Raw genomic sequence first — 18,917 nt, forward strand, 5'->3', positions numbered from 1 at the left:
GATAATTTTAAATGCAAAATCTATTCATAGGCAGTTTGTGTTTGCACCTTCATATTAAAGATGCTAACTGTGCTAATTTTTATTCTAGTTACTTAATAGCCTCTGCACGGCATCTTAGAGGAAATTACATTTACAACTCTTCTGTCCCTGTTAGCTGGATGCCTCCATGTCACTGACTTAAATCGTCTTTTCTTAACACATTATAAGAGTAACATTTGTGACAGGATGTCCTGAAACAGTACAGCAAGACAGAATGACATAGAAAAAGTTCAGATGTAGTTTTGAAAGAGCCTCACATTTCCTTCTTTATCTTCTGTTTTGAGATCTAAACACTCGCAGCTCCAGCAGGGAACACTGGTGTCATGTCACAAGTGCGCTCACAATCAAATATTTAACAGCCGAGATGAATAGAGGAGAGGAGAGGAGGGAAAAAAAGAAGTGAAGAAAAACATAAAAAAAATAAAACAAGACCGAGAAAGAAAGGAACAGAGGAAACTGGTGACACGTAAGAGAACAAAGACCAACAGAGAAACATGTATAAAACAGAAAGCCTGAAAAGTGAGGATGGTGATTTGCATATGCTATCCAGTGTCAAAGCTTTCAGGAAAGATGCCTGCTGACAAAAAGAGGGTTCTGGTAAAAGAATAAAGAGAAAGTAAAGAGAAAAGATATATAAAGCAAAATAAATGGACGATGAGACAGAAGCAGCAGTTAGATGTGGGCATCATCACAGACGAGAGTGGCAGATGGAATGAAGAGTGACGGAGACCGACTGATTGAATACAACGAAGCAGAGGAGAGATATTAGAGACAGAGAGGATGAGAGGTGTAAAGCGTGAACGAGGGGTCAATTGAAAGCCGTGGCAAGACACTTGTAGTGTCAGATCTGAGGAGGTCATGTAAAGTGATGAAGACTGAGGGAGGATTGCAGCTCAGAAACTGGGTGCTAATGAAGGGCTGCAGGGCAAAACTTAGACTGACGTAAAGACTGAAGTAAAGGTGCTGGAATATAAATTCGTGTTTTAGACACACTCGGAGATTGCAGTGCATAAAAAGATGTCTACTATTTCATAACTGAGAATATTTGATTCAAGAAAAAAAAAAAAAGAGCATATTTTTCATTTAAACTGAAGGAATGGTCATTAGTGGATAAAACTGCAGTAACCCATCATCTCTAGCTAAATAACAGTGCCTGCAGGCTCAGGTTAATACAGCTATTTCATCAAAGAGCTTCAGAGAAAAATTGGTTTAACCTTTTCTGAGCGACTAGTCGGCTTAAAAATAGCTATTGACCTTACTGGAGCAACCAGCTCTTATTCTCTTAGCCCTGCTGTTAAGTGGTGCCTTTGACAGAGTTGATCATACATAATTGAGGTCCTGGATCAGCGTTTCAGGTACAATACTGACCCGAACTTCAGACTCCATTCTGAGACGGCGATTAAACCCAGTTCTGCACTAAATGGAGTGTTTAAGTCAAAGGTTCCCAATCTTTTTAGACGTACGTGTATCACTTACCATCTCCCACTCTGTATACCAACAGTTGTTTTCATGAAAGAAAATTCACTGGTGTAGCAAAGAATACATTATTAATCAGAGCACTCACAAAAATCAGTCAAAATCAGTTTCTGGCTCACAGCTCTCTCAGTCTCTCTCCGACCTGTCAGATCTGAAGTTGTTAGTTTCCTCTCGACTGTTTCTTTTGGACCTTGTAGTCATTTCAAAATTCCACTTATTCTTCTAAAGAAGAAACTCAAATCAATAACTGAGGTGTCCAAATCCGACTGTCAAGCAAAATTTATGTTATGTTGGACGTAACATCACATCCTCCTGCATGGCTAAGTACTAGCAAATCGTATTTCTTAAATATATATAAAGGATTAACAACTAATATTTACGTCATTTTAATGTTGATAACTGTTGTCAGTGATTATTGAAATAAAATGACAAATTTGTTGGACTTGTGCCAGTCAGGGTTACATTTTTAGGCCTTTCATCAAGGCTCCTCTCCACTGCCAAGTGGAGTCTCGAGTCCCGCCAGGCGTACATGAACCACAGTGTGGAAGTCACTGGTTTAAGCAGATCCGCTGCAGTGTAAATTAATTGTAAAACCAGATTAACTCAAGTACTTGTTATTCTTCCAGATGGTTTGTGAGAATCCTTTATTTAACCAAGTCTTGACTTAACTAAACCAATTTTGTAAAGACAGTGAATGCCTCCAGTGGTGGTGTAGCTTCCGGCTATTTTCTGTTTTCACACTTTTTTTTCTGCCTCTGTTGTTTTATGGGTTTTTACTTATTAATTCGACTACGTTAATGGGTTTTTATCGACCCAAGCACCCTGAGGCCACAATCTTGTCCACCTGCTCTCACTAATGAGCACTGTAATGGGTGCTTAACATCATTTTTTTTTTTTTTTAGTGCAGGACGTGAAGTCAATAACAAAAAATAAACATCTCAAAAGAACACAGGCTGAAATATTGCAGGTTATTTTTCACCCTATCCAGGAAACCAGTGGCTTTGTTGGTGATAATAGTTATTTAAGATACAGCTGTTTCTATAGCGACCTGGCTGCCAACACCTTCATCGGAGTTTCTCTAAGGATTTAAAAGACGGATTCTGACAGTTTATTATTCCGTTCCCTCTTCTTCACTAATGAACCAGGCAGCCTCTGTTTTTTTCAATGTACAGGAAGTAGTCAAATTATAGCATCTCATGTTTGATCAGCAGGTTATTAGAGTTCATCCCAGCACATGACAACATATTTTTAGTGTATCAAACGGTACATATGTGATGTTTTATTCTTATGTGGTAGTTTTTGTGCATACTTTAGCATCATAAAATGGTGCAGTTTATGTGATGCAATTTATTTGGAAATTTCACTCCAGATTAACGTCATTCATGTTGCCTTCAAAGGGAACTCTTGACCTCGTGGTTACGACATGGGAAGTCATGTGCAGCAACGCAGCAACATGGTCGGCATCTAGTAGCCACAGAGGCTAGTAGTTAATGTAATAAAGGGAAATGCAAAGGCATAATGATGGAAAGGATGAGGCCGAACATCAACATTTTTCTCAGACATATCATCAAATTACAAAGAAAAACTCTTTAGGAATAAAAATGACAATTTATTCATTTAATATCCAACAAAAATAAACTTCCTTGGCCTGGAAGTGTAGGCAAATGTTCAAACTTGTGATCTTCACAGAAAATTGAGGTCATGAATACTACAAGATGGAGGAGCTTCACACAAACCTTTCTCATGAACACGGTAAACACAGTATGACGCCATCTGAGAGCAGCATCAAATATCAGCAACAAACTAGTTACCTTCATTTTTGTCAGAGTTTGTAGTTTGGTGGAACACCGCCTCTCAAACACGTTCCACTTTTTATTGTTTAATAAAGTGCAATAACGCAGATTTTTGTGTGTGATGTGGTTAGTGTGACCTGTTACAGCAGCTGCTTCTTTGTGTCTTTGTTATGGTAAATGGTAAATGGTCTGTACTTGTATAGCGCTTTATCACTTTTTGGTCTCAAAGCGCTTTAACATGGTTTTCCCATTCACCCACTCACACACTAATGAGACAGATCACCATGCAAGGTGCTGCCATCAAGAGAACATTCACACAGCGATGGTTCACCATCAGGAGCAACTTAGGGTTCAGTGTCTTGCTCAAGGACGCTTAAGCATGTGGACAGGAGGAGCTGGGGATTGAGCCACCAACCTTCCGATTAGTGTTCAACCCACTCTACCGTCTGAGCCACAGCCTCCCTATGTAATAAGGTGTATTAAACATTTCTACTCTAGGCTATATATATTTCTTCATGCAAACTCTCCAGGGAGTCAATGTGCAACACAAAATCTACTGTTTGCTTTCTGCCAGTCTGCCGGCTAAAAAAAACAATAAATGCCAGGGATGCTAGTGAATAGTTTTAACCTAAATTTAGTATTGTTTCATAAAAGAATTAGAATTTTAGAAGCACACTCGCAGGAAGAGTTAAGTGTTTCTACATTGCATCGTTTTTTTTTATGTGGAAATCGTAAATTCCAATTAGTTAATTCACATCAACACAAACGTACAAAACCAGGGCCATAGACAGAGTCTGGATGGAGGTGGACAGTAGAAAGCTGTAAACAAGCAGGGGGATGAAGAGGAAACGACTGATCAGCACGATGAGAGAATAATAGGTCGCACGGGTGAAGAGAGTGAAGGGATAAAATAGACTAAAAGGCCACAGTAGGAAAAGACAAGGAAAAAAAAGAGTGAATTCCTGATTGCTGGTGCTTCCCTGGGAGCAGTCGCATACCTGAGGGAGCAGACATGTTAACATTTCCCAACTGTATGCCCAGTGTGTGTGTGTTAAAAGCTATGCTATTAGTTGCGTTGGTTTTGTGTTAAGCAGGAATGGCGCAGATGCTGAGAAAAGATGAGAGACAGACTGAATTACGGAAAGAAAACCACTGAGATTTCACACCTGATTATCTCCCCATTTATCCTTCTTCTCTGTCAGGACGGATCTATTCTCCCTCATCTGTACCCTCCTGTGTGTTTGTGTGTGTCTCATACAGAGCTATTTACTGTTTTAGAAGCGTCTTTATGAGACTCATTTAATTGCAATCAACTCCCAGAGATCTTAACAGCAATAAAACACCTTTTGGTGGATGCGTTTTTGCTTTGCAGTCAGTTATGAAGCAGCAAACCAGCCACTATATGTTCAAAGGAATTTATGTGAGGCAAGAAAGGCTTCGGAGCTGAAATCAGTATTGAAAGCACAGCAGTTGCATTTTACGAACCCTTAAATCTCACGTTTAACGCTGCCACAGACAAGACTATGATTGTGAGCCACGCTTTTCCGAGACTCAAATTCCTTCTTTGGATGAGCGTTTATAGGGATAGACAATAGAAAAGACTATTAGCTTTATGCATGAAGCTTCAGAGCATTCAAACAAATTATAATACCGGTACCAACACCTAGACTTAGGTTCCTGAATGACACTTTTTCTATACCGATTTTCTCAAATCCATTTTAACAAAAAATAAATCGTATTACCGTAAACATTTTTTTGGACGATTTCTTCAATTTGCCACCGAATCACATTTTTTCAACAGTAGATGTTACCGAGGCAATTCGGTCGGTCCCATGACAGCATCGAAGTTTGGTACCCGGGTCTAGGCATGTAGTGGTTTTCACTTGATAATCATGCATTTAAAAAAGTAGGAATTTGGAGAACGATTGTGATGCTTCATTGTTTGGTGACACCGCTGAATCAGAACATTTCATTAATAAAAACCTGCCACCAGACCAGACAGACACACAGGTCCAGTGTTATTAACAGGGCAATCCAATCACTCTCCAGCTTTGTAATGAATGAGAGCAAGATAATCCTCCCCAATCTTGGTCTCCTTTACTCTTTGTTCAGGAAGCTGTAGGCTCGGCTTCTAATCAAGACTTCAATTTGGCCTCCTGACATTACCAATTTACGGACAGACCCGGTTCCTTTGTGCGCTCTCGCGGATTCAGTTGTATTTAAAGGTCTCTCGTCCCGGTCTCCGTCTCTGTGAATGAAACTCAGACGATTTATTCAACTGCTCATCAGTTCATTCAACTCCACTTATTTGTGTTGCGCTACTGAATTAAATGTTTTTTATCAGTGAGTACTGTTTCTGCACTACAAGCCCGGAGTTGAGTTAAAGGTACCTGAACACACAGAGAGCTTGTAGTCTGCTAACAACACTGTCTTTCGGTTTGACTTTGCCTTTTTTCTTTGACTGTCGTTTCCCCTGCTACATATAAAGAGGAACTAAAGTCTGTCTGTGTACACGCTCTGAATTGTATCCATCTGTTCCTTTTAAAAGCGAGTTGCAGTTTCCATGACGAAACTCCTTTATTGTGTCCAGTTTGCATGTCTCTGGAGAATGACGTCATGACTTCCGTCAGGTGAAGGAGTTTGCATTAGTGTTCAGAAATCCTGTGCTTTGCACCAGAGCAGAGACATGACGTAATGGGTTTTGTTCATGTCCTTGAAAAACCTTTTAACATTTTCAATCATGACCTGAGCTCACTTGATGTTATTCAGCAATTTCCTCATTCACACCCAGGCAGTTTCCCAACCTACGTGGCCAGTCCTTCTTTTGTTTGACACTGGGCAGCTTTACTGGAGCTGTTTAGGGTGGAGTGCAGTACTCAAAGTGGTGGCATTACTCACTTTTTCACATTTTTTTCCTGTCAGTGATTCATAGTGATTACGTGCACACGAGAAACCAGGTTACTCACAGAAATTTTAATACACATTTACATTTACCATAGTGATCAGGTTTCTGTGAATTGATGCAGCCGGTCCGTAAATCCAAATTTTCCACAATTTATTTTGAAAGAATTACACACTTATTTTAACTGTTGCAATTAATCTCTCTACCTTTCCTGCTACATTGTTGTTATGTCACATGTAAAAAGCTCATTAGAAACGTGGTTGTGCATGGCCAAGAAACTGGAGCTGTGAAGTCAAACACAGTTATTTAAGCTGTCAGTACCTGTACAGGACTATCAGGCTGATGGTTTTTATTTTCATGAAGTAAAATATTGGAGTTCCTGTCAGGTTTTTATTTCAGGTTGATTTGAGCTGTGATGAATTAGACGTGCTCATGCTGCGTTGATGTTGTAAACCTAAAGAAACCAGTCTGTGACCTGCAATGTTAACTACAATATTTTACTGCTAATGTTTAGGTAAATCAAGAAATGTAATTACAATTATTTGTGACTCAGTGTGCAGCTGGCCCGCAGTCATGTTTTTTTTTTTCTATCTGAAGGCTCAGTAAACAGGCACCGAGTGCGCAATACTACTCTTTACCACCGTCTGTAATTAGTGTCGATTTTATAATGAATATCACAATAAGTGTTGTCCTCGGTTGTAACCTTGGAGACCAACAGGACATATTGCTTGTGCATAAATATCTCTGTCACAGCTTGCTTCTTGCTTGCTGTTTTGACCTTCTGCTCTCTTTTTGAAACGAAATGGCAAAATGTTGAGAAGAAAATTCTTTTTTTTTGAGGTGAAGACTTTGTCACACAGCATTGTGTCAAACATCGCCAAGAGAACATTAGATTTAGACTTACGGGAAGGTCCATTTTTACTCTTTAAATTTTCAGTCTATTAAATGTGTGTTAAATGAAATGATGTTTTTAGTGCTTTACCTGGAAATGGAGTGGAAATCCGTGTTGATCCGAAGCAGGCAAACTGGTGGAGAGTCTTTCACAGAAATCCGACACAGTGATGTCACCTCATGATTCTGAAATAGAAAATTGACATTTAAGATTAAAGGTGCATACAGTGTAAAACAGGTCTCTCTTACATGTGCCTAAATGTAAATACTGACTGGTAGGACAGACTCTTATACCAGAAATTAACAACACTGAATGCAATGCAGGTATTTACAGAACACATAAAATGTTTTCACCTTCCGCATAGGTCAAAATAGAATTTGTCCACTTTTTTTCTGGTGCTTGATTTTTACATGATCTTACAACTTTTAATCTTTATATTGTATGTATATATATATATATATATATTAATATTCTATTCAGTAGGCTCTAACCCCCCGTACAGCAAAATGAGCAGGGTTCAAACATAAGTACTGTAAGTACTTTGAGGATATTATTTTACGATGTGGCACCAATCCCCTTCAGTGCGATCCAATCTTTTTCTGGTGTCCTATAGAATCCATCTCTGCCTGTGTTTTCAGTCTACAGTTTCCTCCTCCAGTGTGTTCACTCAGTTTTTTTTTCTGTTAATGGTTTTCTTCTAACTTTGCTCTTTCTCTTCCTCTGCTGCCCTCTACGTGTCTCTGTCCTAATGTACGTCTTCTGTCTCCACGTTTCAACTCTTCGAGTTTATCTCTGTGTCCGTTTCACATGGCCCCGTTGTCCCCTCACCCTCAGCTGGGCTCTATGCCCGGCCAGCGACTGTAGCTTGTTCTGTTGGCCGGTACTGCTGCAGTCCAGTCCAACCCCACACTGCTGCATTGTCCTCTGTCACATACTTTGACTGCTGAAATTACGTAGAATACGAGAAACTTCTGGTTTAATCTTCACTACAGTGTAGTTTAGAACTAGTTACTGGCCATTGTAGATGATATGGTGGTATAAACTAGTATACTGTTAATATAAACATGTGAAGTGGTCGGGTCAGTTACTGCTTTGTCTATACCTCAGTCTGGCCTCATCCTCTACTGTGAGTGCTTGTGTTTTATGCAACATTTTCACGGTGACTCACGTTTTAAGAAGTATTGATTGTGACAAACTTCATCAATGTCTTTTAATGTTGTGTGTGTGTGTGTGTTGGTGATGGATGTGTGTGTGTGTGTGTTGGTGATGGATGTGTGTAATGTAGTGAGGACTGCAGAGTGCGCTAGAGCAAAAAGAGCAGATGAAGTCACCTTGCACTGAGTCACTGTAGACAGAGTGTGAAGCTGAATTGCAGGTCATTTCACCTCGGCAGTTTTAAGTTGAATAATATTTGACTTGCTTATGTGGCTGAAGGTAGTGGAAGGTGAACGAGTTAATGGAGACAAGTCGCAAAAAAATAGTAAGCAGTGCGGTGCATGTCTTAGTAACCTCACAAACTACAGTAATATATGCAATAAAATGAAAATACACTAGGGGCTCTACCTTACCCTCGCTAAGCGCAACACCAGTTTCTTTGCTAGTTTCAGGCTGACACAGTTGTGATTTTCCTGTCTAGCGTCTTCCTTGTTTAAATAGCGAATGTACTTGCACTTGATCTTAAAATATAGTGTGGTGAGGTGCATTGTTTGTGCATTGCTATCTTGAGGCAGCTGAAAGTGATCCAACAAACAGACAAAAATGTGGTCTTATGTCAACGGCGCAGTATTTGAGTGTTATTTTAAGTGGGAATTATTAAGATGGCTAATGTCGGCCAACATAGTCGGGTCTACAGTGTGCTTACAATCTGCTTGTTACACACACATCAATCTGCACATTAGCGGATCAGTTTCCTTTAAAGAGAAGAGTCTTTACTACAACTTGGTCAATCTGTCATTATAATAGCAATCCTCCATGGTGCAGGCACACCTGGCTCTGAAAGGGAATAGGAGATGACGATCTGATTGGTTTATTTCATGCTACACCCAAAAAAGTTAAACTGGTGAAAGTGGATTTTAGAACACACAAAATGCACTTTCGTCATGCACTTTAAGCATTCAAAAAGATCCAAAGGTGTTCTTGGTGCATTGATCTCCTACTATTAGCTCGCCTCCTGTGTCAAGAAAATGGGGCTTATAGGGCACCACATATAGTCAGCTCACAGCTGAAAGGAGAGAGTATCCCTGTTTTGTTCGTCTTCTGTACAAGCACAAACTCACACAAGCACGTAGGTGACAGGATGTACAGTCCTAACAACTGCACTGATCCCCAGGTAGTTGTAATGCGGCAAGAAACAGCAGTGCATCGGCAAAGGTAGTGGATACCGATACCGTTAATGTGACTAAAACTGAATGTAAATACAACTTTGTCACTGCTCTCTCTCTCTCTCTCTCTCTCTCTCTCTCTCTCTCTCTCTCTCTCTCTCTCTCTCTGTGTGTGTGTGTGTGTGTGTGTGTGTGTGTGTGTGTGTGTGTGTGTGTGTGTGTGTGTGTGTGTGTGTGTGTGTCACAACTGAAAAAACAGTTGAGAACATAAAGTGTAGTTAAGTCGGATTTGGAGTATATTTTTCAGTTTGGATGTCGACGCCCCTGTGACCAGTCTTTATGCTGAGCTAGGCTAATCACATCTTTCATTTTAAATGCACAGTGAAGAAATGTAAATCGATCTCGCCGTCAAAAGCAAACAGTTGTTGTTGTTGTTTAGTTGTTTTTTGTGAACGAATTGGTTTACTGGATTTACGAGGTCTTCTGGCTGTAATGTGGCGAGTGTCTTTTTTTTACTACGTACTCAGAAACAGCTCTTCCACAAGAAACAGATCAGTGACATTTTATCACGAGCCACCTTCATGTTTGTATTTTCAGCTGAAAACGCTGAGAAACGGTGCTGTAGAGTGTTGATTCGAACTCAGCGGCATTTTGCGGGTTTATTTCCTGTTCCTTGTGCCTGTAGCAATGTTTGCAAAAAATGTATCTTGTCACATGGACTGTGGCAGCAAACCACTTAAATTGAACATCAACCATGAGTACAACAACAATCACTACAACACAGTCCTCAGTCAGCGTACGCGTGAACCTCCACACATACACTCAGCTGTGATCGTTCATATTTTGTTTGTTTTTTATGCCGCTGGCTTTAAAAGATTTACGGTTGTAGTTAGTTTGACAGTTCTTGAAATATTTGATGTGATGGCAGCAACTCGTTTTCAAAAGATAACAAGTTACATCGGCATTAACTGACGTCATGCAATATTAGAAACTTATAAGTAACCCAGTGGTGTTGCAAATCAGAGCATATAGAGTAGTTTTATATGACTGACACAAATTAAAATGGTATTAAAGTCATTGTGAGCTAATCAATAGCAACTCAATTATTATCTTCCATCGACTGTTGATTTTGTACAGATATTCAGAAATTTGCAGATGAATGTACGTTGCTAGGTTACTTGAAGTAAGAAAAGTGACAGCATACTGAGCTACAGCTTCATTGAACTTTGTTAAGACTGCGTCTCCTTCATCTTGTGCTTTCAAAAAAGACAGACACACTGACGTGTGTCCCGCTGACGCTCTGAGCGGAGAACATTTCTTGCTTTCAGACGACGTTTTGCGCTGAAAGTTAAAAAAATATTTCAGCTTTTAGGTGAGGAATCCTGCACATCAAATGGGTTGTCACCTGTTTCATAGCAACAGCAGTAGCCATGACGAGCGCTCTTGGAGAGCACCGTTACTATTAGCTCACTATTTCAAGGGGAACACTGTAACAATACGGGACGGATACATTTATTCTTTGACATTACACGAGTAGCCCTTATATACATAACAGTGATGGTTCATATTACACAAGACAGATTGCTGATAAACCGTTCATTCACTGTCCCCTGTATAAGCCGAGCTGGCGGATGTAGATGTTGTGTAATACATAAAACAGTTTGTGCCCTCTGAGTCATGAGCTCTGACAGGTGTTTCCAGGCAGATATAAAACTGATAATGAGGACCTGCAGCATTACCTGGACATGTTCTCAGATTTCATCTCGCACGACGAAGCCCAATAAAAGTGAAAATACAACATCAAATTCCAGTTGATTTATAGTTACATCACACATGTCAATACAAAGACCTTGAGGGAGAAAGTTTACTGCACTGCAGCAGCGGATGGATAGGCATTTACAGGCAGCAGTTAAGTGCTAATGGATGTTTGTGAGCTCGACTAAAACCTTCTGCGGAGTCAAATCTATAGACAACAGGTTGAGGTCAGCTCATAGCCAGTTGGTCAAATCAGAAAGCTATTTTTAGCATCATTTTTCCAAGAAAGCCCCACATATATTAAACTTCTAAAAACAACAACAAAAAAGCACAATACAGAAGTCTGTTGTGTGAAATAACTAAAAGTGTTTTACATTGAACTTCTGTACCATAGGACACATCACTCAGACTGAGGTGGACTCTGATATTTTGGTATCAAACCCGTGTGTGTGCCACTCAGAGACAAGCCTGTAGGCATTGATGCCGACCAAACACGGTCCCAAATACATTCACTGATAACACAGTCGACGTGGGAAGAGCTGCAAGCATCTGCTGTCGTGTTTGGTTCTAATGAAAGTCTGTAAACGTGTACGGAAACAAAAAAATCGGCCACAAACAAATTAGTGGCACAGCAGCTTTCTGTATGTACTTAAAAAAAAGCAGTTGGTGAGAAAACAAAAGCAGGCTTTTTTTTCACTCATGGTTCACTAATTAATACCGCACTGGAAATGTTTGCATTTCTTCAGAAAAGTGAAACTGCTGACCTTGCAGGACTGTTTCAGTATTTTGGTATCTTTTTATAATTACTGCAGTTTGAACAAACTGGACTGTTTCCAGTGTGACGGATGGAGAGATTGTTCTATCTGATTGTGTGCATATGAAATGGGCTTTTGTGGTGCTGCCTGATGTCCTGGGCCAGCAGTGACCTCGCCGGCTGAAACTAGACTGACCTTGCATGGCATCATGACTGTCAGCCAGAAATGAGGATTAACAGTCTGTGTCAGTCGAGGAGACACAGCAATCCCCTGAAGCCAATAGACAATTTGTTCAGATGTAATAAAATGGGTGGGGCACCATGCGTCCCTCGGCTCTGGCTAAAAAGCTGTAATACAGTGACAGTGATTGCCTCATATTTACAAATTGAAAATGCAAAAAAAATATAAAAGAATAATAATGACAACCTCGGTGTGAATCAGCCCTCCTCCTTTATCAGTTTATCCAGTAACTATTTCTTGGACAGCAGATTCATATAAAGTCTGGCTCCCCCAAGAACAAAAATTGGGTTTTTAATTACTCCCTGATGATTTTGGAAGAAATACAACCTGATTTAAGGACAATAATTACAAACCTGCGTAAGCTCTGAACATGGAACCAACAATAAATACATCATCTATACTTTTTATGTAGGTACACGAGATAAAATAGTCTTAGATTTATGGATGTTGCAGTCCTTTTTTCTACATTGAAGGAATAGTCTGACATTCTTTGACATTTGCTTTTCACTTACAGAGCTAGATGAGACGATCGATACCACTCGTGTGTACGCTGACTATAAAGTTGCAGACACTGAGCTTAGCATAAAGACTGAAAATCCTTGGAAGTAGCCGCCTGAATAATTTAAATTGATTTAATATGTACATAAAAATAGTGTGTAAAATGGACATGTTGGGGTTTCACAGTGGGTTGTGACTATTCCTTCACATAAAAACTGTCTAAGCAAAAACTACCATTCTAACTGAAGCTTCATATTTACACTAGAGACATTTAGGTGCTATCAGTCCTTTCATGTAACCCTGAGATAAAACGTCTTCCTCACTTGTCAGTGTGAGTGCAGTGGTCTTTTTTTGAGCAGGAAACAGCTTTAATATGTACAAATACTGTATAGTTTGGCCTCTGAAGGTTTCTGTGAAGAGGCGCGATTGTTCTCCCGTTAATTGCCGGTGGGTGATCACATGACAAGATTTTGAGGAGTCAGTGTCACAGCATGAAAGAATAAATGTGCCACTCAGGACTGCAGATGTCGCAGGTGGAGTCAGTCGTCACCGTGTCAGTACCAGACAGGCCAAGCTGGACTGAAAACATGGACCGTGATCATGGTTACTTCAGGCAGGCCTCCTGATTGGACTTAAGGCTAACCTTTGACCCAGGTTGGGCCAACCTGGAGCCATTATCCCAGTACTCACTTCAGTGCTCTCCTCCATCATTCCTCTCCGTTCTTCTTCCCTCTCTGTCCCGCTGTCAGAGCTCATCTCCCACCCGTCCTCCCTCACTGCTCAGTCTCCTGAGCTCCACTCTGTTTATCTTCCTCCCGACATATTTCTCCTTCTTCTCTGGCTCTTTCCTCAGGCTTCGTTCCTGCTCTTCTGTCTCCAGCCTCAGCTCCTGTTCTGGCTCCACTATCTTTTGTCTTCTCCTCGCTGCTCCCACATCTGTCTCTGCCTCCAGCCTGGCTCGCATCTGCGACTCTCTGCGGCTCCATTCCTCCCCCAGCCGTTGGTACATGTAAAGGGAGAAGTGCCATCCCCCGTTTTCCTGCAACACGTCCCCCACTTTACTCAGCAGCACTCTCACCTGCTCCTGCTCTCCTTCCCTCCTCCCATCTGCCTCACCTCCTCTGCTCGTCCTTCCCTCCCTCTTGTCATTTCTCTTCCACCAGGTCCCTCTCCGTTTCCTTTCACCTCCGTTCACATCCCGTTTCAGTCCGTCTCGCTTGCCAGTGACAGCTGCCTTGTTATCAAACACGTGGTGTCGATAGTGACACTTCTCCGTTAGCCAGTGCGTGGCGGGGCCACCTGACTGGATATGCTCCTCTACGCTGCGCCCTCTTCTCTTCAGCCAGTCTCCCAAAGTGAACAACACCATGGTGTGTCTCCAGACTGCAGGGGTGAAGCCCTCCATCCTCCTCTCCACCACCCTCCTCTAAGGCTCGGTGAAGTCCAGCAGAGGAATTATTAACAGAACAACGTGCGGTCCATCAGCTCCACACAGAGACAATGTTCTCAGCGGCTCAACTTTCTCCTCTCGGGGAACAAACTCCTCACATGAACCCCAACCTTGAGCATCCACCACAGTCAAATTAATTCCAGCTGCGACGGCACTCGCGACTGTACTGGCCCCGCCTCCTCTGGTGTCAAACACCCGCCCCCCCGGCCGAGCAGGGTGCTACCGGTGGAGCTCTTGCCTGTCCGTCTGGGACCGACCAGCAAAATCTTAAGTTCATGTTGGACTGGTGAGAGAAGAGCAAGATAACTTTTAATCTAAAGGCCTGATTGTTCTTTGATTTGCGAACATGGCATTTCTTGTTTCCCAGTCGGCTTGTTATAGATTCATCAATTACTGAAATCACAAAAGGTAGATTTATGATGTGGTGAGTGGAAGGAGTGAATCATACCCGCCTGCCCGCTAGATGTGACATCTTTCATCCCACATGAATCATATCCATCTCATTATCTTGTAGTTTTACATATTCTAATCGTTTCTTCACTTTGCTGTTTTGAAGAAGATGATTCACTTTAAAAATTTAGCTTGAAAACATTTGCTCCTTGTTATCGTTAACCACAGATGTGGAGCTGATCGCTGGAAACAGCACTCCCGCCCACTATTTAGCGTGTCTCAAAATGTAGATTATGAATTATGGGCATGTGTAAAATCTCAAACTTGAAATTCAACATTTGTCTTTAAACATTTGTGAAATCTATCTATGAATTTGTATCCAGTGTTAGAAGTTCAATTACCTGCAGTACATGGTGGGTTGCAGTTTTCCATTGTGACAGTCTTTCTTGTAGATGATTTATAGAAGCTGCAGATATAAAATCCCTCCACAGTAACAGCAGCACTACAACAGGGACTCCTGAACCCACAATCACAGCATGAACAGCACGTAACCTGAGGTTTTGTTTGAGTCTCGTCTCTCTGGTTGCTCTCTTGCTGTCTATTTCATACTTGATACACTTTGCTCCAATCAACAGATTGACTGAGGCGCCTCCCACTTTTTATTGGTAACTTGAGGAAAACATAAAACTATCAAACCTTTTATGATGCCTGTTGACCACTTTATTTAGTTGTTTTCAGCGTGCCATTGTTTCACTAGCATTGCTTCTTACTCAGAATCTTTTCCCAACAGGTTTACTTACCACAGAGGAACTAAAGTCAGGGAGGAAGTAGAGAGTAAAGGTTTCCAGTTCATCATCCTGCAGTAGAAGCTGCTGCAGCTGATATTCAGCGCTCAGTGACTAAAAGTGCAGAGGTTTAACTATAGAGTAAAGTTTGCTATAGAAAGTATAAAATATTGTACATTCATACCATACCAGAACTTTTGATGTCATTTTACAAATGACTCATCTCTCTCTTCTCTCTCTGAGTCCATGCACCTCAGATTATAATTTACTCCCAACGTGTGCCTGTGTTTTGACATTGGCATGCATTATTTATGCGTCACAACATTGTGTACTCTTTGTTTGCCATACTGTTAGACAAATGGTAGCTAATGCAACACAAGTTCATGAAACTTCAGTAATATTACATTGCTGCAATTCCACTTTAAATAAAAGTTACTGCTCAGATCCTCATATTTATTCAGTTATGATAAAATGTTGTTTGTATCCACCTGCCTCATCCACTCTGAAAGACTTCAGGCAATTTTCCTGACATCAGGTATAAACTTGTTGCTTTCAGTAGCAGGTTATATTTTAGGTGGAAGTGGAGGTGAGCATTAGTGAAAATGATACATAATGTGCAGCTCCATCGTTCTCTAAAGTGAAGGTCTTTAACCTCTTGCTGCACATCGGCTGATTTTCAAAGCAGGGAGGTGGAGTGTGGAAAGTTACATCTCTCCCTGTTGTTACCTCTGATCCTATTTTTGCCACTGCTTCACATGCACACAGATAAACACACACTCTGACCTGACAGGTAAAGTCTGTGAAGGATCAGCCGGGTTCTTATCTCAGTCTGTCTCCATCAGGTCGCTGCCAACGGCCTGCCTGCTGCGTGTGCACACGTGTGACAGCTCATGCTTGTATACGTGTTAAAGCACATGTGACTATGTGTGTGTGTGTGTGTGTGTGTGTGTGTGTGTGTGTGTGTGTGTCTTTCTCCCTGTGACACAGCAGCAGTAATGAAGTTTCTCCAGATCTCCTCTCCCGTCCTTTTAACTTTAATCTTTCTCCTTTGTGTTTGTTCTGTTTTGATTGCTTCTATCTCACCTGCTTTGTCGGTATCTCTTCTTTTATCTGACACACCCTGGCTTTTTCTAACTGTTCATATAATTAGGTTACTTCATCTAATGAGGCTGCCTAACAATCAAATTCTTAAAGTGTTTACACAGACTTTACATCTGGCAATTGGGAAAAAACTAGGCTGTCTCTATCTATATTAGTTCTATAATCTGTTATATTACACACATTGATCTGTGATAAAGAAATTCTGTGCTGTGTTGTAATCTATAGATTGTTTTTTTGAGACAAGTACCTCCATCTTTCCATCAGCACAGCCCTTGCAAAGCTGAGGTAAGGCAGGGTTTACTTAAACTGTATATAATCAGTCATCTACTAGCCTACTCTCTTTTGTTGTCCTTGAATCAATTCATGTTATAAATTATAGATGGTTTCTCCTTCAAATGTTTATTTTTCTGTGTTCTGCTCTGTTGTATTCCATGTTGTTGTATTATTTAAAAGGATAATATTTGTTTGTATTTGTAACAAACTACCACAGATTATTCCACTTTATCTTACTCTTACTGAACTTTTAGACCAATTACTTATGCACAGTTTGATTAAAAGTGGTAGCGTACATGCATACGTGATCCAAAGATTTGGTGAACTTTACCATGCCACACATTCAGCAGACAAGGAGCAGCATTAGCATTAATTTAAGAGCCCAATATTGAATATCCTTTAAGAAAAATCTGTGTCATTAGCTGCGAAATGTTCCTTTAAGTTGACCTATAGGTTGCTGCTGAAACTGGAAATGACACCAGTAAGAGCAGAGACACATTTGCTGGGCATAAAACTAAAACAATGAGCTAAAAAAAAAAATGCTGAAATGCTCTGGAGAGCCAAAGGGAACGGCATAATTTGATGTCACTACAAGTAACAGCTTTCGTATTTCATCTTTTTCTTTATTAATATAAAGATACTGATTAGTGTAACACTCACTAACAAATGCCAGCGAGTGCCGTTTCTCTCCAGCTTACAAACAGGGATGAAGAACTAATAATTTAAGAGTAAATTATGCCGAGAGATTTCCTCTAATAATGACACTTTTATGATTAATGTCCGCCTCCCTGCAGTTTGTGACAGTCAAGGATATCTGAGGGTCAGACAGACCGGCTGTGCGCTCTCCTTTCCTGTTTATCACCCTCTGTCCTGTGTGACCATCCTCGCCTCTCGTCACATGACATCCACACATATTTCTCTGCTTCATCTCCTCTGCTCTTTTTTTTTTTTCCCTTCTTCTTTGCCTCCCATTATTTCTCTACCTCTCCTTCACTTCTTTCCTGCTCCTCTCTCTCTTATCTTATTTGCCTCTCATCCCAGAGGAGGCTGTGGATTTACAGTAATGCAGAGAGACCGGGGCTTTAAAAAGAAACACCATCATGGCTTGTATTACCACCAACTCCTCACCACTAGCCAGCTCGGCCCACGGTGCCCATCTTTCTGTGTGACACTAATGTGGCCGGTAAGATATGAGTCATACCACAGGATCTTCACAGTCAATTTAAACACCAAAGTTTAGCCAAAAATCTCAAAGGATGAGCGTTTGGTCAGGGAGGACTCCAGGGAAAAGGATTTTCACACCCTCCTCTTTTAAATCTGTGTGGTACGGACTTTCTCTAACTTTGTTGCGACTTGTGTCTGTGAAGTGATGTTGGTGTTTGGCAGAGTTCAGTGCGGTGTGTGTTTAGAAAAGAGGACGCTGTGCTCAAAGAGTAAAGACACAAAACTCCTGCTAATCCCCGCATTTCTTGTGTTGTTTTTGTTGTGAAGTTTGAATGTGGAAATCTTACACAACTTCTCTCGTTTGTGGCAAGAAGAATAACTGAGTCACTTTCTCATGACTGTTTATGTTCAGATTTGTTATTTGAAACATTATTTAGCTGTTTACTGCACCGCTGGCCTCTCAGTAGAACTTTTATTCCAAATGTCATATTTATCATATATTGCATTGATTTGTTCTGCGTACAGTATGAGAGTTACAGTACAGGAAGAGTTAGGGATTAGCTCACATTTTGTGTTGTGAGCCTCACGAGAAGATGTAGCCACAAGTCCCCATTTTTACACAATTAAAGCTGCATCAGAAAGTTGTTCAAATGGCTATCCAATTAGCCAACTTCTTCATCTTTATCGTGAAGTATCTTTTCTTTAATGTATGTCGAGCACAGGCGACCATGACCTGCCGGCGACATGCTTTGAACTGAGGATGACAAAAAAGTACACCCAATCTAATTTTGAGGAATATAATGTTGTTGTTTTTTTTTATGCTGTTATTAATCAAGGAAGCTTACCTTCTGAAATTGTTAATTGCAGTCTAAATACGAGCAGCCTTACAAAGTATTTGCTCAAATAAACTCAGAAACGGACACATTTTGGTGCTTGAATGTTGCTGCAGACACATTCCTGAGGTTCAGCTTTACATGTGACTCTATTGGGTTTATTTGCCCTTGACTGAGCTCAAAGCCTCTGCACATGCATAGCAGAGTGATGTGTGTGCACTCTGTGTTTGTTTACTTCACACCATTCGAG

At 40.8% G+C, this 18,917-nt stretch overlaps 2 protein-coding genes across 5 annotated transcripts in view; one reads left to right on the forward strand and one right to left on the reverse strand.

Moving 5' to 3' along the window:
- The window catches only part of LOC138625264 (SPRY domain-containing SOCS box protein 4-like), a 70,773-nt gene that overhangs the window by 41,734 nt on the left and 10,122 nt on the right, over positions 1-18,917 (forward strand). The window lies entirely within an intron of this gene.
- Positions 13,417-14,600, reverse strand: LOC138625388 (GTPase IMAP family member 4). Its single transcript, XM_069706275.1, is given in 4 exon segments — positions 13,417-13,758; positions 13,900-14,319; positions 14,322-14,404; positions 14,570-14,600. Coding segments are annotated over 4 exon segments (876 nt in total).

The sequence above is a fragment of the Brachyistius frenatus genome, unplaced genomic scaffold (genome assembly GCF_029030835.1).
Source record: "Brachyistius frenatus isolate BFR_SWC_R1_liver_20210118 unplaced genomic scaffold, ASM2903083v1 Contig_61, whole genome shotgun sequence".
Classification (NCBI taxonomy): Eukaryota; Metazoa; Chordata; class Actinopteri; family Embiotocidae; genus Brachyistius; species Brachyistius frenatus.